The 22,531-nt window shown below is 44.1% G+C and overlaps 1 protein-coding gene across 1 annotated transcript in view; it reads left to right on the top strand.

Moving 5' to 3' along the window:
- Positions 1-207: 207 nt before the first annotated feature.
- jarid2b (jumonji and AT-rich interaction domain containing 2b) overlaps positions 208-22,531 on the top strand; it is a 136,300-nt gene continuing 113,976 nt past the window's right edge. Inside the window, exon 1 of the mRNA XM_061253763.1 lies at positions 208-777. Within this exon, the coding sequence (XP_061109747.1) occupies positions 733-777 (45 nt within the window). The 5' untranslated portion in view covers positions 208-732. The remainder of the gene's footprint in view (positions 778-22,531) is intronic.

Raw genomic sequence — 22,531 nt, 5'->3', positions numbered from 1 at the left:
AATCTCATACCTCAGTCGGATACAAATATTTGTTATTGTATAAAGCGCATGGGAATCCAAATTACAAACCGACAGTAAGGTCTTGTTCGTTTTACAGTCATGAAGTCGGTGAGATTGTGCTTCCGGCGCAGAAACTGGTTTTGTATTTATACTCGGTCCCTAAGAGAGCAGTCCTTTTAAAGTTACCACTGTGCGTGGTTTGGTTGTGATAGGCCGATGTCGTTGGAAGAAAGAAGCTTGCCTATAGTGCGGATTATCAGTGGTGCTGGAGAGTTCTCGCCGTCTGCTTGATCCAGCCGAAACGTGACTGCGAACCTTTTATTTATTTCGTTAGATAGCTAGCTACCTTTGAATCCTCCTCTTGAAAAAGATGTAAATCACTAGCTACAGTACTTAAACACTCTTTTGAGAATACTCATCAATTTTTTTTTATAAATCGGGAGAGTGAATGACATGCTGTTTTGCTAATGGAAGATATTGTGAATTATTGCGAGCATGTTACGCCGAAGTGATTTTTTGTTTTGTTTTTTTCTATTCATCGTGGATCTTTGATTTGGGATTTACCAACAAATCAAGGCGGCTCTCCGTGAAGGAAATACAGGACGGGGAAGAACGCACGCTTAACTATAAACCGGGGATTTAAATCGTGTTTGGTGGGTTCCAAGAAAACAGAAAGGAAGAAAAATTCATGTGGCGATTCTCTCTTTAACAAATACAGTTTTGGATTGCAGAATGAGCAAAGAAAGACCCAAGAGGAATATCATCCAAAAGAAATATGTAAGTGTTTTGTATTCCTGTGCGTGCCAAGGAAATGTACCTTATACAAGTTTGTACGTATGTTTGGTTTGTTTTGATGAAAATGCATAAAACTTTCATCGCGGGCCGCTCATGCATAATGTAGCTAAAGCTTGCGAAGGCGATTTGCTCATTTTCTGTCTAGTAAATATTAAAAATTCCTTTTTGGTCATATAATGAATTGATTGTTTAGCTAAATGGGTATTCATTTTAAACGATACTCGTGCTGTCTGGTCTCCCCTTCAACGTCAAATCTAATTTATTTGACCACTTGGCAAGCTACGGATATTCCTACAAATTGAGTCTCAAAAACTAATTTTAGATGTCGCGCTATAAGATGTAATTGTTGACTTGCTTGATCAAACACATTATTTACGTCAAATAACCGGAATTTCCTGAGTAATTTGTAATCTGAATGGCTTTGTTTGCTCTTCATCGCGATCCTATTTGAAAGCCGTGCAGACAGCCATATCGCCTCTGGCTTTTTCCGGGTTCCATTTGCCGATGAAAAACCTCCTCGTCAAAAAAGAAAAGGGGAGAAAACTATAGTAATTGTCATCGATACGAACAGCTTTTCCTGATGATATGAACATCACAACAGATTCCAAGTTGTTATTTTGGTTCGACCGAGCACTTACACCTTTGCAGAAACCGGACACTACCGTGATGTATGGAGAAAGGGGTGTTTGATCTCACGTTTTATCACTAGCTACGAAGAGACAGAAAACGGGTCATGCGTTTTAGTTGTATTTCTTTAATGCACTTGTAGCCGGAATGACGAGTTTACAAACGTGTGTTTTGCAGTTTATTATTACCACTGAATACTGAGTGCGAGTCTAGTGTTGTACGTCTCCATGTATATGACCTCTGAGTGGACGGATGGGAGATATTGCAGCAGCCAGGGTTGGCTGTCTGAGCGATTATTTCAGATATTCTCGGCGTTTTTGAAAGATGGGGGATTTGCGGTTAATCTTTTTATGAGAGCTCGTGTACACACTGCACACATGAATGTAAAGTAGATGATTTGATTAAACGCAAGGATCTAGCACTGGGGATCGTTTTAAGAAGGGAGTAATTGGAGTCGCATTGCAGGGGTTCATGTGTGAAAGAACAGCAACCATTTTATCTTTGCAAGAAATATTAAAAGCAGTGAGTTTGTCGTTACGAGTCTAAAATCCATGAGCGTTCTTGAAGTAAACACTGTGGATCTTTCTCGTGGTTAGCTTTTACGCACGGGGATTCTAAAAAGTGCAAGCTAAAGATTTTAACTCAAACTGAGTCGCTCAGCACATTTATGTGCAACCTTATTTAGCATTAACCCTTGAAATTACGTTCCCTTGTAAGAGTGAGTTGAGTTCGATATACTAGCATTTCCTCGTGCTTGGTTTTGTACCCCATGCCTGCGGTTAATTGCATATTATTTGAATTGTAAATTATCCCCGATGCCCCGTTCAGAAAGGGTTAGCTCGAGCAACAATCTGAGATACTGTTGTGCATTGAACGCGTGTTCGTCATGTTGAAATAGGCTAGTAGAGGAGCCATCGTTTTTATTAATTTCAAGCATTAGCAAGAGGCTTGTATGGATGATGCCCGTTGCATTTGTTTCTTATCACTTGAACCGAAGAGCAACAGGTTACATCGCAGTTGAACCCACAGATTTCCCTTTTAACGTGATGCATACGAATTTGTTTTTTCCTCAATGTAACATAATCAACATTGTGTAACAGCGTCATGGCATGTTTTTTTCTCTTGGAAAAGTGTCATACCTGAGCTTTGTCGTAAAACGTAGCAAATATCCTACGTTTCGAATCTAGGAAGTAGTAGACTTGCATTTGCAATATGTTAAACTTGATTGTGAGCCTGATTCCGGATTCCAATCATATGTTTAGTTTTTAGCGCCAATGAATAGGCCTACAATTACATCGCGTTACAAGCATGAGTAGCCTAAATGCCTATCTCGGACTTTTCCATATTTACAGAGTGAGTTCTTCAAGGAAACTTATCAGCAGTGCATGAATTCTGATTTATTTTTATTTGAAACAAATGTTATTTTGCGGTCTTCTGGAAATCCTTAATACGTATATATACATTCCTTATAAGGTGTTCATACGTACTGTTCATTGCATTTAGTAGGCCTAATTATTTGACGTTGGATCAAATTACTCATGTAAATAACGTGAACATCAGAAATCGTTCTAGTGGGCTCTTTAATGACAGCACTAACCTGAACTGGCGTGAACTCAAATGTGCTCTGTAATTGTTTAGCAGAAAGGTTACTTGCTTACACTTGCTTGTTTTTCATTTGTGCAGCTGCTTACTGAAGAAACATTTGTCCAGTGCTCAACATTACACACACTGAGAGTTGAACCTTTCTACCCCCTTCACAAACCTTATGTGTTGCTTCAGAACACATGCAAAGAAATGTATCCATCCATTTCATTAGATTATTTTGTTTGAGGATTTTATGTCCGTATGTTTGGCCTGCATTTGTGTGTGTGTGTGTGTGTGTGTGTGTGTGTGTGTGTGTGTGTGTGTGTGTGTGTGGACGGTTGATGGTGATGGCAGACTTTTCATTTCACAAACATAAAATACTCCTTTTAACTCCATGCCATTTCCCTTCACGAATTAGACCGCAATGCATAAATGCTGTTTCTTGGGAGTCAAACTGTCACCAAAAACCTCTGGGACAGGCTTTTGCAAGGACAGAAATAGTCTCCCACTCCAGGTGCATATTTTGTAGGCCTGTTGGGCATCCCAGAGTAGAAGTTTTAATCGGGGAACCCACTACATACAATGTGGCTTTCTCCTGCCTTCTCCTTTCTTCCCCCGTAACCTCCCTAAACTCCTTGTCTGAATAATTTGTCTCTCTCTTTGACATGTGAAGAGTACAGGCTGTGCAATTTTGTGCTTCAGAATAGCAGTAGTCCACACTGATTACAGGAAATCCCTTCACTGTGTTAACACTCTTTCTCTCTAAAATTAATTAGACTGGAGAGTCTGCCACTGATGGGAGAATTCCGGAAAGGAAAAATGAAACGATTTGCACTTCTGAATGCTTTTCTCGTAAGTCGTAGTAGCAAATGGTAATCGTAAGAATTAAACATTTGAGACTATATTGAGCAACCTAAATGTGAACAACAGGGTAAAACCTTCCAAATTAATTTTTCATTCTATATTTGTAAGAACAAAATCTAAAATTGATTTGGTTTGCATCCACGGCAGCTATTTTGCACAATCACGGCAAGTGAAATGCATATCATCTTTGTTTAGTCAGACGGTATAAAATGTGTGTCACTCGCTCTGTCCCCCTCCTGCTTCGACAGTGTGTTGTGTCTTGGCTGCCTTTGTTCAGAATTGGCCCGTGTATAACATCACTGGGCCTGACACATCTGCTGAAACTTGGCAGCTGTGGGTGAAATCTGGTCAAAACCGAACCAGGAAAACAACAAAAACAACCTGGAGGAGAGGTCCCGGGGGCCTCCACTTAGACCAGAACTCTTGCCCTTCTAATTTAACCTCTCCTTAATTAGCGTAAGACAATTATACATGCTTGGCTTAACCATTTCCCCTGGAACAAGAGTGGGAGTTGTTTTTCCTCATGCACCGGGGATGTTATTAAAATTCATCAGTGGAGGAAAAAAAAAAAAAAAAGTTAATAAAAGCAAACAAGAAAATGTAATTATATTGCCCCCCCCAATTGATAGACGTAAATGTAAAACTACCAAAGAGAGGGAGAATTGCCACTTTGACATTCACTGCGCGCTTTGATATTAATGGCTTTTCTTTTCCGATGCCAACTTGCTAGATATTCAGGGAGCACGTGTTCTTTTTAACAACGAAACGAATTATGTGCAGCGGTGGTTTATTTGCACGGAGTGGTGTCTGGAGTAAAAGGTGAGGGTAATGGCGGTTGCGGTATTTATTGTTGTTGTTTAGTTTAAGCGAATGTGACAACGCGAGCGGAGTTAACGCGGATAATATTGCCGTTTTGTGCGGCGCGGTCTCCTGCCCGGGCCCAGCTGGGGTTCGACTCTAATTCATTGCTGTATGCTGGGATAAGCACAGCTGCTCCGGGGCCTTTACAAATGTAAAGAAGCTGTCAGTGTTTGTTTCATCAGGCGTACAACTGATGAGCCAGAGTCCAAAAATCCACTGCAGTGTGTGGTGAACAAAAAAAAAACAAAACAGAAACAAAATGGCATGTGGCTGGGGCCGGTGAAGGCTGCCCTGGTCCTCCAGCTTTAAAATTTAAATGCGGGTCCCCTTTGCCGGCCCTTGAGGATGGCGTTGCGTTTCATGCCGAAGCTCAACTGCGCTTCATTTAACCCTGTGTTTTAATGCAAATGGTCAAAAAAATTGTGTGACACAACAGGATTTTGTCTCCAATGTGGGTCCTCCCGAGGACTGAAGTTGGGGATTGTTTTGGACTTTAAGGCTCTGTTGGAGTTCATCTCGCTGAAGAGAAGCTGTAGTGTTTGGAACGGTATTCTAATAACATGAGAGTTGGGATTTAGGGCAACTTCATTTTGGGTTGGTTGAAGTGTCGACAGTCTTCTATAATTGCATGTCATTGCGTGGTATTCAGCCAGCTTCCTTTTAATCTCGCAAAATAGCTACATGTTCCAGTTCTGCGGCTATTCTGGTAAACTGCAGTGTCACAACAGTCTAGCTGTCAGGAGAGGACTATTCATGGGAGCCTAACTGAAAATTTGGCTGTTAGATTTTTATGTTGTGAGTTGTAAAGAATTATGCAGGTACCTACAGTATGAGCTGTTTCAGAAGCAATCTGTATTTCACCAGGGGAGATAACAAGGGTGTAGAGGCCTTAAATCAGCAGTAGAATTGTGGGGTAGCACAACTATCAGAATTCAAGAATTCAAAAGGTTACTACATGGCAGGATACATTAATTTAGCACCATTTGAAAATTCACCAAAACTGAACAGTGAAAGGGTTTCTTCATTGGTATTCTAAGCAAGCATTTAAAAAGCCATCAATTGAGACATCAATCATAAGCTTAAACGTTATTTTATAGAAATGGCCTACTTGTGCCACCTAGCCTATTTTATCACTGAGAACAAAATAAGGAGTTTTTTTAATTGGCAATACCATGAAGTAGTCTATTAGGAATAAAAACAACCTTCATGTTTATTTGCTTCATCATGATTTCACTACAGCATATCAGCTCTATTGACCACGCATGTTGTATTAAATACCATGAGCTGAACAAGGGAAAGGATTATTGGGATAGGCTGTTGAAATAATATTATCACATGAAATTAACCTTTTGCATCTTATTTAGTCTCTCGCACTCATAACTGAGGCCAACCCCTAGTCTGGTTATTTCAAGGGTGTTTAAATAATGTATTTTGGTCCATGGGTTGCAAGTTGGCATTATGATGTTTTGTCACCCAATTCGACCCCCTCCCACAAACCACTGTGTAGGTCCACTGAGAGTGAGCTCTCATTCAGCAAGCACAGCATTCTCTTTCACCTTTTTTTTTTTTTGTTGATTTTTTTGCGCTGATGTTTTTCTCACAGCTTTCCCTGTCTGCAAAAAGATGATGTTCCACTTTACTGCCTGACTACAAGAGCTCCCTTAACTGCTGAGTTCAGTTAGGCCCGCGCTAATCAGCGGCGACTGCAACTTTTCCTTTATTATTTTACTGCCTTTTGTTTGTTGGCAATTCACCCTCTAGTTGTCAGCATTCATTATTGCATAACCTAAAGTCTCATGCGTGGGCTGTCCAGTTTTGAGTGACAACTTGGAAGCTGTGCTTTCCCCATGCAGTGGAACACTGACTGGTGAGAGACTTGTTCGTTTAATTCTACACGCATGTAAGCAACTTGTTTTCATATGTGTCATATCTGTTGCTAGGCATGGTTTGCATTTCCCCCTGCACGGGGTAAACAGTCAGAGGGAGGGGTTGTTCATATTTAGCATTTTGATAACCCTCTAATTGTTATTTTGACTCAACAACAATTTTGGCATATTCTTTTATTCGTATAACGTACATTCACAACCATACATTTTAGACAGACCGTTCCCCATTTGATTGCATAATATAAAATACAACTTTTATTATTCTAAGATATGTAGCTAAAGAGGATATTTAGAAAATTGTTAAATTAAATGGAAATAATGTCAAATTTATTTTGCTTAAAAAACATGAATACAAAAATAAAAAAGCACAGTCCAGTTATGAAGTGAGAGGTTGGGTTTAAAATTTAACATGGCTGCGCTTTGCAGTCTTTGCTACTATGCGAAGTTACTGAACAAAATTGCTGTCTGCACGTGTGTCCGTTGAGTCATTCTCAAGCAAATGACTAACCAGAAAAAAACAAGTGAATGAAACTGCATATAGATCAGTGAAAAAAAATATTTTGTCGGCAGCTGAGTCAAAAGGCTCAAGTCACTGAAAGGAACTGAAAAAAACACATCACTAGCGATCACGCTTTGCTAATGAGTACATCTCTGGGATTATTATAACCCACTTCCGGAGAGGAGAAGGGAAGACATCAACATTTCTTTGCAGCAGACAGTAGGCATTTGCCTCCCTCTCAGCTGCCGGCTTACAGCTGTTGTAGAGGGAACCAGTGTGGTCCTCCGAACACTCAAAGATCTGAACAATGGGTTCCAAGTACTCTAACACAACACATTGTTCAATGGCAGAGTACTTGGACACAGCACACTGTCCAATGGCAGAGTACTCGGGCACAACACGCTGTCCAATGGCAGAGTACTCGGACACAACACGCTGTCCAATGGCGGAGGACTTTGGCACAACACGCTGTCTAATGGCAGAGTACTCGGGCACAACACGCTGTCCAATGGTAGAGTACTCGGACACAACACGCTGTCCAATGGCAGAGGACTTGGGCACAACACGCTGTCCAATGGCAGAGTACTCGGACACAACACGCTGTCCAATGGCAGAGGACTGGGGCACAACACGCTGTCCAATGGCAGAGTACTCGGACACAACACACTGTCCAATTGGAAGAGTACTCGGGCACAACACACTGTCCAATGGTAGAGTACTCGGACACAACACACTGTCCAATGGCAGAGTGCCATGGATTATTGCACGCCATTATTATAGTCTGCCATTGTTCTCACAGGCCATTTTCCTTTTCATCCATCCCTTAGTATCAGCTGGACTTCTGGAGCTACCAAGCATAGGGAACCCTTTCAAGGACTTTTTGGAAATTTGGTACATTTTTCTTTATTTGTTCTGTCATGCTGTATTAATGATGGTTGCATGTGCCTGTGATCCACGTTGTCTGAATATTGACTTTCCCTTTCGAGTGGTTCAAAAGCATCTTGGCTGTCTTAACCAAAGCAGCTAAGTTACAAAATGGCTTTAATCAGAGGAGGAGTCTTATTTAAGATTGGCTCTTCAATAAAACTCCAGTTGTCAACAGCATTAGCATTACTGTGTGTGTTAGATGATGGAAATGTGTTTGTGTGTCTGAGAATTGAGGTTTTGTAGTGTTACTATGTAAGCAGGAAGCTAATTATCATAATTTTTTTTATTTTTTAAAAAGGTCAATAAAATAAATATGTTTAAACTGCATATTATGAATAGCATGAATTGCAACAATGAAAACTAGACCCGACAACTGGCTAACCAAGCTGTGGATTTCTCCAAAATTGAAATGACGAAGAAACGGGATGACCAGACTGACTAATTAATAGCGAGCACCTTATAACCTCTCAGGATCGATATCTCAGAAGTCAGACCAATAAAGGACATCTCTTGTGTACATTTTGTATTTGATATTTTGATTTATAGTAATGGCGGAGAGCTGGATACACCGGCAGAAAATTATTGATTCCCGGCTCCATCTCGCGGCCTGTCCGCGCTAAAAGAGTGTTGCTGTGTTTGGTACACAATCAATGTCATCACTCACCCTGTTATATTGCAGGCCCAGGACTGAGGAATATGAATCGTCTGTCAGTAGTGCGTGTGAACGGAAGCGCTACATTTCATCCGTCTCCTCGTAGCAAAGCTCTTAAATCGCCGAGAGAAAGTTGATTCGGCAGGATTTCCACCAGCTCACCGCAAGCATATTTATTATGAGCCTTCTCTCGGCCAGAGAAAAAGACCCCTTCCTACATGTGCACTTGATTGTTGCATTCAGTACCTCCCGCATTTTCAGCGGTTTTTATGTATTTTATTGTATTTTTTCCTGGAGTACCCATTGGAAACATAGCCCTCTCCTCGCTTGTGTCTGTGATTGTAACATTTTGTTACTGAATGTTCCGGCAGGTATGTTTGGTGGAAGTATCTTGGAGCTTGGTTGTTGTTGCAGTTTTCTTAAATGTAAAGATGAAGTATTCCGCAGAATTACAGGATTCTAGCAGCAAGTCTATGAAATAAAGACGTGCATGAAATTATCTTGGTTCTGGATAAGTTTTCTCTGAAGATTTCATGAATAATGATCACCTTTTCATGAGCTCGCTGTGAATGTCTGATTCGACACAAGTCTTGTTAACCTTGTTAATCGTGGTCCCTTTGTCATTTACCTGAAAGACGCACTCTGCTAAACATTGAATTTCCTTAGTTAAAGTCCACAGTAGGGCTGCGTGGTATAGCTATCGCGGTACATCAAATTGTTTTTTTACCGCAATAAGAACTATCTCTGGCAGGTGGCGGTAGGTTTCATTCCTTTTTTCGTCCTTAAATGGTAAATGGTTGGCATTGTGTACTTAGGCACACTTGATACAGTAACACATCTCCAAACTTCACTCAAAGGCTTCCGGGGTAGACATTGTATGTATCTATTCTATGTTGGTTAACTTACCTATTAGATTAAAAAAAAAAAAAAAAAAAAAACATTGCTTATGTTTTCATGCTTTACCCTTGTAGTCCTACCACATGGAAAGCGCATGGCCCTGTGGCTGTCGTATCAACAATTAAAAGATACGAGTGACATTTCTTTCCCCTGGAAGCATTTCACTTAGGCTCAGAAAATTGGAGGTGCTACTGCGTCAGGTATGATTAAATGAAAAAAGACAAAAGAAATCTAACACTGCATGCTGGAGATAGTTCTTACTGCGCTTCCAAAAAAATGTGTTAAACCTAGCCCACAGTTATAACCAGCCGATGTGTTTTGTCCAAAAAGAGTCAAGTCTATTAATTTCACCTCTGTTCCAACTTGTTGCTGCAGCCTCTTCTCACAAACCAAAGAGCGCAGACAAGCAGATACACTTTCTCCCCCCTCTTCACTCTGCCGGTTAAACTCGGGCATTGCGCTGCTGAAGTTAAAGATGTTGCACGTGCCGCTTATGGAGGAAGACCGTTTGACCAGAGGGGGGGTTGCTGGTGTGTGATAAGACATGAACATCCTGCTGTCTGGGATCCCTTCCTCCCACAGACGACATGGGCACGCTCTGGATCCCACACGCCAGAATAGCACTTTAACAGGATGAGCCACCAGGAAGCTGCTAGTGTTTGGTTTTAATGGCAGTGCCGAGGATGATGTATGTCATTGTTAGATTAAACTGTGCCCTAAGCGACGTGGCATTTTGACTGCTATGAAAGCCATTTCAGGAGCCGAGCCCGTGTTGAAGCCTCCTGCGTTTCTGTTGAAGACTTGTCTAAGGAAATCCGTTGAAGCTCTTGCTGTAAACCGATGGGTAATGTGGAGGAAGCAGGGTTACAGCCGGTTATCTTGTTTGGCTAAATATCTGTGTTTGATCTCTCTTCATTGTGCTCTGGTTCTGTCAGGTCAGCCCATCCTTGCAGGTGTTTGACCATAGCCTTCCGCACTAGACTCGTAATTCTACAAGTGCCAGGCCTTCTGCCCTTCACTGGCAGAACCAATCATATTGCAGCCGAGAATTAGCTTTTCGGTCGCGGTTTTGTCGGGGGGTTTTTGCCGGTTGACTCGACGGTGTAAGCTAATGTGACGCTGGCTTCCATTTTGGGATTGCAAGCGTGAGCACAGCACACGATGAGCAACATGAGCAGATCCGGAGCCAACCTCCTCTCATCTCGTCTCGGCTCAGTGTGGGGAAAGGGGGCATCGAGCGGTGCTCCATCTGAGTCCCACTGGGCCTCACGGCAGGGGAGTCTGGTACCCTGTAAAACCAGGGACAAGAGCCAAGGCCTTGCATGGAAAGCTGCTTCTGGGCCCCGGATCAAGTGACGGGTCTGAGCGGAGCCCTCTGAGCAAACCTGGGGCCATGTCGTGGACAAACTTAAGCGGATAGAAATAATTAAATCAAACTCATGGCGAGGATGGAATTTCACACTCTAACCTTTCCTTGGTCTTGGCTAATGTTGGAGAAGGTTTTGTAAAGCGACCCAAAATGTAATCACTTTCTTCAGCAGCGTTAGCCGCTATCTGGTTCAGGTGCCCAAGTCCTTGTCCAGGAACTTTGGAACGCTCCTTTTTATAATTATCGTGCAAAACTATGGAACAAACTTTTTCATAATCAAAATAAGAGGGGAGTGGCTATTGACACTAAGCTGTAGTTGCTTGAAGTGTAAATAACACCCTTTTTTTTATAAATTAAAAGAAACATGGCTTTTGTGTGCCAATAATTTTTGTTATTTTTTTTTTATCGCCTAAAGAAAAAGGTTGCTATAGTGACCAAAATGTGCTTTTTAAAGCACCATGTCATCAGTGGGGCCTAGCCACCCTGTTTCCATAGCAACTGCTGTAGCACCAGAATGGAGTGTCTTTCAGGCTGTTCAGAATCGGTACTTCAAGTATCTCAAAATAGTGAAGCATTGAAATTGTAAGAAAATGTGACTGTTTTGGGGTAGAATAAAAAGGGCAAAAAACTATATGGCTGTTCACTTGTGAACTTGGCATCCCCAAGATTGTCTAAGTACACCCGATTAAAAAAAATAAATGAATTAACATTTTTTTTTAAAGGGGTGAGCCTTGGAAACATTTTTTGAAGAACATGACGAAGGAAATAATCGTAATCTCTCCTAAGTCCTTGGCTTGATGGATCTCTCCTATTGCCCTAATGATGTTTTCGTAACAAAGAAAAAAAAAGTCTGAACCCCCAAATCAGCGCTGTGAGTGTTTGGTCCTGATAAGTCCGGCTGCTGCCAAGGTAATTTGTTTTGCTGCAGAGTCTTCCTGCTTTGCCTCTGCCTTTGTGTCTACCAGACGTGGTGAGTTATGTGACCTTTTTTTTTTTTTTTTTTCTCTCTCAGCACCAAGGTCAGGCAGCTTCGCCTCTGTGCAGCTGCATGCGATTCGAGCGAAGCTAGCGCGTTGCTCCACAGACAAAACTTTATTGGACGAGAGACCCCGGGGACTTCAAAGCTTTTGCACGTTACCCAGAAGCGCAGTGAAATGCGTTAAGGTCACATGACCGTTTAGGAAAGAACAGGGCTATGAGTGCCCAGAGCTCTGACGGTGAGGTGGAATAGTTTGACGAGGCCCACCATGTAGGTCTGCCCCAGTAATCTAATCTGTGGCACATTTGTTACTTTTGCCTTGTGTGTTTGATAAATATGCTTTTGTGAGTTGGCATATAGGTTTTTTTCAAAAGCCTTTGTTTAACATGGGAACCCCTAATGCATTGCTTAAATATTTTCCTTCTGCGTGCATCAAAGCAAGCTTGGATCAGAGGAAATAAAGCTTGGCAGGTTTTTGTGTGTGTTGTTTTTTTCCATTTGAATTTGGAAAGAGGGCAAACCTTTTCGCTTATATAGGCGAACACTTTTCCCCATTTTGATACAATAACCATGTTTTACAAATAAATCAATAAATAGGCAGTCAGCAAGTTAATGCAACCCCCTCTGGCTCAGTCCAAAGTGGATCTGAAATGTAGTTTAAGTACAGTATAAATATCACACAGGCTAGCGTTTTGAAATGGGCCAGTGTGTGCGAGTGAAATCTGTCCACCCTCCCTAAATTGGTGTAAACTTTCAGGGCGTGAGGGAACACTAGGGGCATGGATTTAAGGTGTGAAAGAAGAGATTAAAATGTTGGATGGTCCTCATGGCCTAAGCAGGATCAGATAGCCCAGGGATGATCGCGGTCATGCTACGGTGAGCTCTGCCTGCTCTGTCAGCACCGTGAGTTTCAGGATGCCCTTTGAAGGATTATAATTTTTCTGCCCACTTACTGTGAATGGCAGAGAACTGGCCTTGTGACTTTTTTTTCCAAGAATATAGAAACTCCAGATGTGTCATACTGTAATCTTTGGTTCAGCCGAAATTGCTTGGCGTCATGGCACTTCTCGAAATGTCATTTCAGACATCTTTGCCACACTCGTTCTTGGTACTGTGTGGGCAGATGGAAAGACTGAAAGGAAAGAAAAACACGCTCGTTTCCTCTCCTCGCCTGGCTTTGTTATGGAGCGTGTCTGGCTCGCCAGAGATCGACTCTCCACAGGAACGGCATACCTGTGTCCATCTCGAGGTTGTCTGTGCTTGTTGGGGGAAAGGGGGAAGGGAAAAGTTTCATGATTGAGGGAAAGAGGGAAAGCTGTTGCCCCAATGTTAAAGGTTCAGCTTTTGTGTGTGTGTGTGTGTGTGTGTGGGTGTGTGTGTGTGAGAGAGAGCTACCGAGAGATGTCCAAGTATTGCCTCACTCTGCAAAGTGCCTTCCCTGTACATTAAAACCTGGCGTGTCTGAGATGGACAGGTAGAGTGGCGGTTAAGTGGACAGATAGTGTTTCAGAGCTGCTTCCTGTGTCTCCTCTGAGCTGTCTCTCAGGCGGAGGCTGGGTGGAACGGATGAATTCATATTCTGCCCTTTGTTTCCCCTCCATCTTCCTTCCTTTGAATCTGATTGAATAGTTTCCCATACATCACCATCGGTTTCCCCTTCCGGACATGGACGTGGGTCTTCGTCTGTGTTTGTCCTCTTCCTCCACCGTTTAAGCTCCCCGTCAGGATTAATGCTCTGGGAAAACGATGAGACGAGACCTCCCTTTGAAGCCAAACAGATGTCTTAATGGCCTTTAATTCACAATTCTTTGGCAAGAAGCCTGCTCTGTCGGTGCCAGTTTCTCTGTACCTGAGAGGTCCTTTTCAACACCTCACTCAGAACAGCAGGCTGGCATCGCCAAAGTGCTAATCTTTCTCTTTTGTTCATCGCGTTGAAGGTTCAAGGGTCGCATGTATGCGTTACTTTCTGCGAGTCGATTTCCAGTTTCTACTATGAAGCTTGTGAGAAACTTGCCACAGACAAAGGTTTCACACACTGATGTGATAATGGACTCCGATAGTAGAACAGGATGCAGCTTTTCCATTGTGCCTTCATTTCCTTTTATATTGTAGTGCTGTATGATGATGCGTTTTAAGTTGGCTATTGTACCTGGCCAATGCCTTAATTTCCATTGTGTAGCACCCTATCACACCCTATCACAGCAATTCACGTTCATGTTGTGGATAAAGCTCTGTAATGTGGCCAAATTAATCTTCTTTCCCAGTCGAAGCTTTAGGTAAAATGGCTGATAATGAAGTCCAGTGTGGTACTGGTCTGGGTCTTCCGGTTTCAGATGGCTGAAAAGTCCAGACAGGCCTCTGCCTGCTAAGCTCCGGTGTTCTGTCCGCTGTCGCTTTAATACCGTGGCTGAATTTATCGGGCCGAGGCTCTGCTCCTAATCTTATCTCCACGTCTGTTTGCGTTACGTCCACCAATCGCTCTCTCCTCGCCTAACTCCCGAGGTTTTGCAGTGGCAGCTGTTCACGTCATCCTTTCTTGTGCAGCCGCGCCTTGCGTAACTACAGCAAAGAAGGGCTGTCAAAGAAAATGTCTCGTATGGAAAATTTTCACGAGTCGGCGTAAGCTTACCATGGCTCTTCGGGGCATGTATTCATGTTATCTGGTTTTGTGGCTTGGCCCTCAAGGCAAAAAGTTTTTTGTTTTTTTTGTGTTTCTGCCGATTATGACAGGAAATGTTACCAGAATAGTGCGCACGCTTTTCTTGATGGAAATCTTATTGGCCATTCACACCCCCCCCCCCCCCCACCCCCCCCCCCCCCCCCAAAAAAAAAAAAAACCTTATGTGCTGTGAGGCACAGAATGCACTGTCAGGCTGTGGTGAACCGACAACAGTCCACGAGACAGAGGGCCAACGGGCCGTGTAGACGGGCGCCGAACCTTCATCAACGCGTCTACTGCCGAGGAGTGTGGTGCTCGGAGCCTCTGAACCGGCTGGCCCCATTTGCAAGCGGAGCTGCACAGTAGACCCCCGGCACCCCCAAACCCCACGGGGTACCCTGCCAGAACAGCCCCGTGCAGCCTCGCGTGCCTTCGATAGCGCCCGGGGAACGGAGCCGTAATGGTGGCCGGGCGTTACACGCTGTCAGCCTGCCTCCGTCGTCAGAAGCAGAGGAGCTTGAAGCTGCCAGCCGTGCTGAAACAAAATGCCCTCCCCGACCTCCCTGGCTAGCACGCGGGGGCCCGTCTTTGTCATTTTCACAAAGCTCTTAAAATATCTTTTCACAAAAAGGTACACCATGTACCTTGTGCGGGATTATCTTGCACCTTGTGGCAAGCGTTATCTTTAGGGATTACTGTTTTTAACAGCTTTTTATCTTGCGGCGAGGATAATCAAAATGGTCTCGGCCCTTGCAAGTGTATATCCTTGCAAGTGAAATTGGAATTTAATTGTGGTCAATATACACATATTTTATATGTGCTTTTTTACTTGTAATATTGCTTAATGTCTCACTGTAATATTTAGACTGTGCTGTATGCAACTGCTTGTACTCTTTGTGCTGGTCAAATTTAATGTTCTTCTTCAAACAGGAAAAACTGGTCATTCCAACATTGGTTCAACAAGTTACATTTTGTGAACTGAGCTAATGGAAAAAATGTTTTGTCCCTATGGTGCATAAATTCCAGGGAGACTTTCCCAAACTGAGCGTATTAATATTTAAATAACCTGTCAGAGATTGATTGATGCTAAAATGGAAACGTGGCCCGTTCTACTCTGCTGAAGCACACAAAGGCTTCCTTAGTCTGCTTTGACTGATGGCCAAATGGGGGGGAGCTGTTTGAGGAACTCTGTTTGGGCATTCAGCTTCTCGCTGTGTGCTGGTAAAGAGTAAGGTTCTCCTACAAGGGGGGGAAAAAAGGATAAATTGGGCAAATGTCTCTATTTCCTATTTTCTCCACCCCCCCCCCCCCCCCTCTGTATATGAGTGGATTATCTTGGTTCAGCTCTCCGTACCATGTTGACTGTACCCCCCCCCCCATCAGGTCCTGATGTTTGAACCTGCACTGTGTGAACCGGTTTTGGCACCGGTGCACCATTACGTGTTGCAGGTGTTTGGCCAAACGGTCAAGTCACCCATGCATGTCTTGGGTGTGCATGGTAATGTGAGCCCTCATCTTGAATTACGTGTCACTTGTCCTCATGAGTGTGTGCTTGAGAGAGAGAGAGAGAGAGAGAGAGAGATACAGATACAGATACAGTGGAGTTTACGCGAGCCTCGTGACTGCAGATGGAAATGAGCTAGTAGCTCATATTGAGATATATATATTTTTTTTGTATAAACTGAAACGGTATGACCTCCGTACCTTTCACTTCTGCATGATATTAATTTGTAGATCAGTGTTTTCACACTGTAGTTGAGATTACTAATAGCTTCATCATCGTGTACTCATTCTCTACGGGAGGACTTGTAATGGAGTGAAACTGAAAGACCATGCCAGCATCCTGTAAATAAATGCAGAAGGCGCTGTGAAAGGTACACTCTGGCTGAAACCTGAACTGGGGCTGAAAGCGAGATGGCGCAGGGTCAGAGCTCCAGACACGGCTTCAGGGCAGCTTGCTGGATGTCCTGACCCGCGGCTAGGGTCACCTACAAAGCTGGGAAGTTGTGAAACTGCTTAGCTGAGTCTGGTTTTATCCATGCTAGTTATTAAGTGTGTGTCTGCGTGTGAGTGTGTGTGTTCATATTCATATGCGTATGTGCCTTTTTCTTAGGCCAGTGAAATCCTCAGTAAATCAATCGCCGCTGTTTTCGCGCTAGAGCAATACGATGTAAATAACTTCGTAGACGGTGATTTGATTTTCAGGCAAAACATTTTTTTTTTACATTTTAAGGAGGTTGCAGTACTGCTACTTTGATTTTATTCAAGGTATCTCCATGGCTACAGTAGGGGCCTGTAATTGAATCTAGAACGCGAGTTAACTCGAGGGTGCTTCTGACGGGGAGGTGATTATATTCACAGTCACACCTCTGTCTCCGTTTCAAGCTGTTTGCTTTACTCCTCTCTTTATCGAGCTCATATTCGGGCACCGACTGCTAAGTACAGGAGTACAGCACACAGATATGATACTGAGCAAACAGTGGGTTTTTATCAGCAGTGACTGCATATAACGCCACACCAGCCACAGTTGGTCTTTTGGTAAGTTGTATGTAGAGCAGGTACAGAGATATTGTAAAGGGTCGCCATCAAAATCTTTGTATCGGCTCTCCAGAATGTTCTGGATTTGACCAACAACCTCAAGTGGTTTTGCCAGCGGTTCACACAAGGCGTCGCGATGCTAAATGGAACATTATGTCATTGTGTGTAAAAGCCTACATTTGTCCTTGGCTTTACTAAAATTTGTTCCCACTTTGTAGTTCAATAGCAACTGAAACACTGTTGCATTAATGCATTAACCCATTTCACACAGTGACATAGAATTGTTCAAATTTCTTAAAATTGTCAGGTGACACTACAAAGGTAATTTTACGCCAGTGGAAGTGAGCACCGAAATGAACTGAAATGTTGAGACATTTTTGCTGGCTTCTTTCCCCCTCCAGTACATGCTTCTAACATTTCCACTATTTAGCCCTGTGCTGGACAGGAACAGCAGTTGTTACAGTGAAAGCGGCAAACCTTAGCCATGCTCGACCATGTAATTAAACAGGATATCAAAAGCCGAAATGAAAAGCCACTGAGTGTAGCCGAAAAGTATAATTTTTTTTCAAACTAACCCAAACTGTTGTATTCTTGTGTTCTTCTGACCGGTAGAAAGCAGAAAGGGTAACCGACATGGCAAGGATTTGAAGCCATGTTCGCGATGGGGACTTTTAACAAGTGGATGGCAACAAACCGACCCTTCGCACTTACATGGCGCTTTGGCACTGCTGAGTTCTCTGCCGTTTTGAATGAGTCTAGACAGGCTCCCAGTCGTGTGGTTTAAATGCCTGTGTGTTGTTGATTGGGGGCTGTAAGGTGCCTGCTCGCGGCTGAGTTCTGTCATACTCCTGTTAACACCTCTGCTTTCTGAAGGGGGCCTCTGGCTTTTGTTGCTATGCATATGGAGGAGGGGCCCTGAAGCAATGAGTGTTAAAAAGGGGAGGGGATGATCCTTGATCCCACTCCCCCAGCCCCCCTACACCTCTGCCCCGACCCCATAAGAATGAAGCAGGGATGAGTGCGCCAGTGCAAGGGACCACTCTGATGCAAAACAAAAGCAATACAATAAAAATACAGCCACAGTCATATCCAAAAGCCGACTTTTGGTAGGTGCAAGACAAATGGAGACAAACACAGGTTTTAGTCCTTGTACCACTTTTGTTCTCCCTTGATTTATTTTATCTGTGCATGCAAAGACAATGTTTCAAAACGCAGCAATCATTGTGAGTGTAGGGCTATGTGCGTGCTCAAACTACATTAGATATGCGAGTGCCGACTCTTTTGGTCTGCCTATCTGTCTGTGTCGCAATCACCCCCCCCCCCCCCCCCCCCCCACACACGCACACTCACGTACCCTTTGTTGCACCAATCTAGGCTGGCTGGGGCTCTGTTGTTTTACTGGTAGTTTCCTTCCGGCAAAAACGCGGACTGCCCTCCCACCGGCGTGGGGTCAGCGGCCAGGGGCCCCGCGAGGGTCCGCCTCCTGGAGGGGTGGGGTGGGGCACAACCAGGGGTGTGTGTGTGTGCGCGCACACATGCGTGTCTGTGTCTGTATGTCTGCGATCCGTTTCTATTTAAGTTCAGGGTGGGAATCGCCCTGGAGACGGTCTCCTTGACACACTTCCGCGCAGACAATCGACTGTGGCGAAACCGAGGAAATGGAGAAGTGACGATTGCAGCAAGGCCCCGTGTCTTTAAAGAGTTAAACCTGAGTCTGCAAGGGGAGAGGGAGAGGGAGGAGGAGAGAACGAGAGAATGAGAGACTGAGCCTGCATGGTTTGGTCTGCTGGGTAGAGCGAACAGCATGCTGCTGTTGTTTGGGAGATGGGGGGTGGGGGAGGGGGGGGGGTAGAAGGCGTAGAAGGCGGAGCGCCGGGTCTCCTTGGCCCAGACCAGAGCCTCCTGTCTTGGCTCCCGGGCGTCTGATTGGACGGCCCTGTTGTGGAGAACAAAGTGCTTTTGATGAGTGAATTGCAAATCCTTTAGTAGTGTAATCGGACTCTGGGGGTGTCCCCGGAGCATTGTCTTGTGTTTAAATGGCTAATAAGAGCAGGAACAGAAGCTGAGGATATTACCGTGCCACTCCAGATCGGCACGCCGCGATGGAAGGGAAAATTGCGTGGCCATCTGTTTCTTGCTTCTTCTTCTTTGTATTTGTATAAAGCTCCGAAGTGATTTTCCCCTTATCTGACTTGCTGTGGTCTGGGGGGGTTGTGTTCGCCCTCAATGGGAAGGCATGAATAGGGATCAGCGTGTAATAAAATCAATACGACTACAACGGAAATGGGAGTTATAATGCTCTCCATCAATAAAATATTGATCAGGATCACGGGCGGGTCCTGGAGGCATTCTCTTTTTTTTTGTGGGACTCGAATCGTTACACGCTTTCATGTCGGGTGCGCCTTTTCGCCCGGAAAGGAGCGAAGTCGGTCTAGCCGGTCTTCTTGGAAGCCTCCTCTCTTGGCGTCCTGAGGCACCGGGGTTTGCCAAATCTCACTCGCAGAAGGGGTCTCGGAGAGCTTGAGTGTCTGTCTGAGTGTTGTTTTACTCAGGCAGTCCAGTATAATCTGGGTTTCTTAATGTTTAGCAAGTGAATTGGCTTTGCAGTACCATTTTTTTTTTAAATAACCATTTTTACACATCCACCCACTTGGGTGGTCAAACAATGGATATGCCTTTTGATAGTTCTTATACTGAGTTAATTATATTTGCAGTTCATGAAACTTCCAGAACTGTCAGTGCGGTGGGGGGGGGGGATGTGTCTATGGCTAATGCTCTTTGATGCTAATATAGGCTAATGTATCCAAAGGGTCTGAACAACTGGCACATCTGCTACAGCTACCTCCGACGTCTCAAAAGCAGGTTTACTTTAGTTTTCACAGTTAACAGCTGTTGCCCCTTAAGCTTTTAAGTTCAGCTTTTTGGGTTAAATGTAAAATAATTTCACTGACAGACGAGAAGTCGAGCAGACAGACAAAGGTGAGGGGGGTTAGCCGTGAAAACAACCGGTTGGCTTGTGTTCCTCGTCAGGGTGCGACTCCTCCGGCGGGGCCGACAGGCTAGCGGGGGGCAAGGGCCGTGCTGTGGAATGTCTTTGTGCAGGGTCCGCGATAGCAGTCACCCCCCCCCCCCCCCCAAGTTAATCTACTCTGTCAGCGGGGATCTCTTTGGCTTCTGTATTATTCGTCTTTCAAGCATTTTCTGTGTCCAGCAATCTCAGGGAAAGTGTCAAATATTAGCTGTTTTTCATTTTTTTGACCACAACTCGGTTGATGATGGTGTTTATCGGAAGTGATGCACGTCGGAAGAAACTGCAAATTCCCCTAGCTCCGGTACTCATGGTATTAGTGTTTTCACCAAAGGGCAAAAAGTCCTTTGCTAAGCCTTGTTGGGTAACAAAATGAGTGAAGTTTGCGATGCTTCAGCACACAGGAGTTTTTTCCTCTCTGTGTGACTGTTGCGGGGACCCCCCCCCCCCCCGGCTCTGAAGCACCTGGGCAGTGTCTGCGAGTGTGACCATGGAAACGGGGAACGGGGAAAGCGCAGTCACACTGTTTCCAGCAGTCCTGCTCTGTGCGCAGGAATGCTAGTGAAAATGGCAGTGAACTGCGTGGGTGTGCAGGAATTGCTGGGTCACCCTGGTGCTTTTTCTTTTTTCTTCTCTTCACTTCCCGCCCACGGCACCTCCGCGTCGGCCGCGTGTTTCCGTCAACCCTCGGTCAGCGTAGCTGTAACCCGGCAACCTCCGTTGTCTCTATGGTTCTTTCTCACGGTGCTTCATACAGCGGTTTTGGTGACGCAGTCCGCACGTATGCATCCGGGTCTTTGAAGGAGGAGTTTGGGTAAAATGAGTGGTGATGGAGATGCTGAGGTATGACTTCAACTTGGACGGGAAATGGCGTTCGGTTGTTAGGGGATCCCCTTTCCAATCTCAACTGCTGGGCCTTTTCGCCACCATGGATATATGTCCTGTCTGTGAAGCAAATAACCCACCTGAAATGCCTCCTGTATTTACAACTTCTCTGTTTGGTGTTAACCTCAAACTTCCTGCAAATGTGACTTGCTTGGAAAAATGCCAAGGTTTTAAGTCAAAGTGAATGTTGCAGCTTTTGACTTTCCCTGCCCCTCTTTTTAAAATGCAAGACTTCGGTAGTGTTTTGGATGTGTTTTTTTTATTTTTTTTTATTTTTTTATGCCCATCCATGTTTTGCGGCGATTAATTTGGATAGAATGCCAGCCTCTGAGGAAGATGAGCTTGAGGAAGGCAGCCGTGTGATTGTGACAGCCGCCTCGATTATATTTGCTCATTATGCTGAGCTGCCATGTTGGGGCTTCAGTTGGTGGGCGGGCATTAGGTGTTCAGATTATGGTCATGAAAATGTGAAATCCTCCCGTCGTCTTGTTATTTTCGACATCATTCCTTGCTGTTTGACAGTTTGATGCTCTGGCCTTAGTCTGCACTGCAGAAAAATTAATATTCTCAGCAAATGTAGAGGGGGGCACTTTTTTGCCACAGACTGCTTCCGTCTCAGTTTTTTCTGTGAGAAAATAAATCTGGTGGATCTGAGCCATTATTCTTTTTTACACTCCAGTTTGCTGTGCGCCAGCCAGCTCTGAGCACTTGTCTGCAGTATGAGACCATGTGGTCGTGTGTCTTGGCACAGCACCCCTGTGTGTGTGTGTGTGTGTGTGTGTGTGTGTGTGTGTTAAAGTACAGAAACTGTACTCCCCACCCACCCTTTCATTTTCCTCTTTTGCAGTCTGTTTTCTTTGAGCTGCCTTCCCAATCGTGTGTGTCTGTCGGTCTGTGTGCGCTTGAAGATATTTGTGTGGGGAAAAGGTGGGGGAGGGAACGGTTTTGCACCGTTTCATGGAAGATTGTATTCATTTCCTCCACGTGGTTAACTGCCATATGACTGTCAGCTCCACTTTTGATGTCTGTGTGTGGGGGGGGGGGTTAGGATGTAGATGGCAGTGAAAATGAGATGCTCGTGTATGCTTCTTACAAGATTAACTCTCCCAGTTTTGTGGCCCTCACTTATGAGTACATTTCTTTTTTAAAAGCCGCCATGCAGGTTTGTTACAGGAAAAGTTGTTCTGCTTCCAATATTTCTTGGTCTCTTTAAAACGAAACTTTGAGAAACCTTAACCGCTGTGGTATAAATTGAGTGCCAGTAATGGCAGTTAAATTTAACTTGGTCTTTAAGTTTCTTCCACAAACAATTCGTATTTTTCCTTTGCTCATCTTTATTAAGGCTGCCAAATTATTATTGTCACCTTTTGTATGTATGTGAAAAATGCTGTATATAATAAACAATACAGGAAATGAGCTACATTTTGTGCTCAAACGGGGCTATTCCTTCATTCTAATAAAATTGTTCAGTAAAGATTATT

Source organism: Conger conger, chromosome 9 (assembly GCF_963514075.1).
Source record: "Conger conger chromosome 9, fConCon1.1, whole genome shotgun sequence".
Classification (NCBI taxonomy): Eukaryota; Metazoa; Chordata; class Actinopteri; order Anguilliformes; family Congridae; genus Conger; species Conger conger.
The sequence above is the reverse complement of the archived record's forward strand: the minus strand, read 5'-3'. Positions and strand labels throughout refer to the sequence as shown.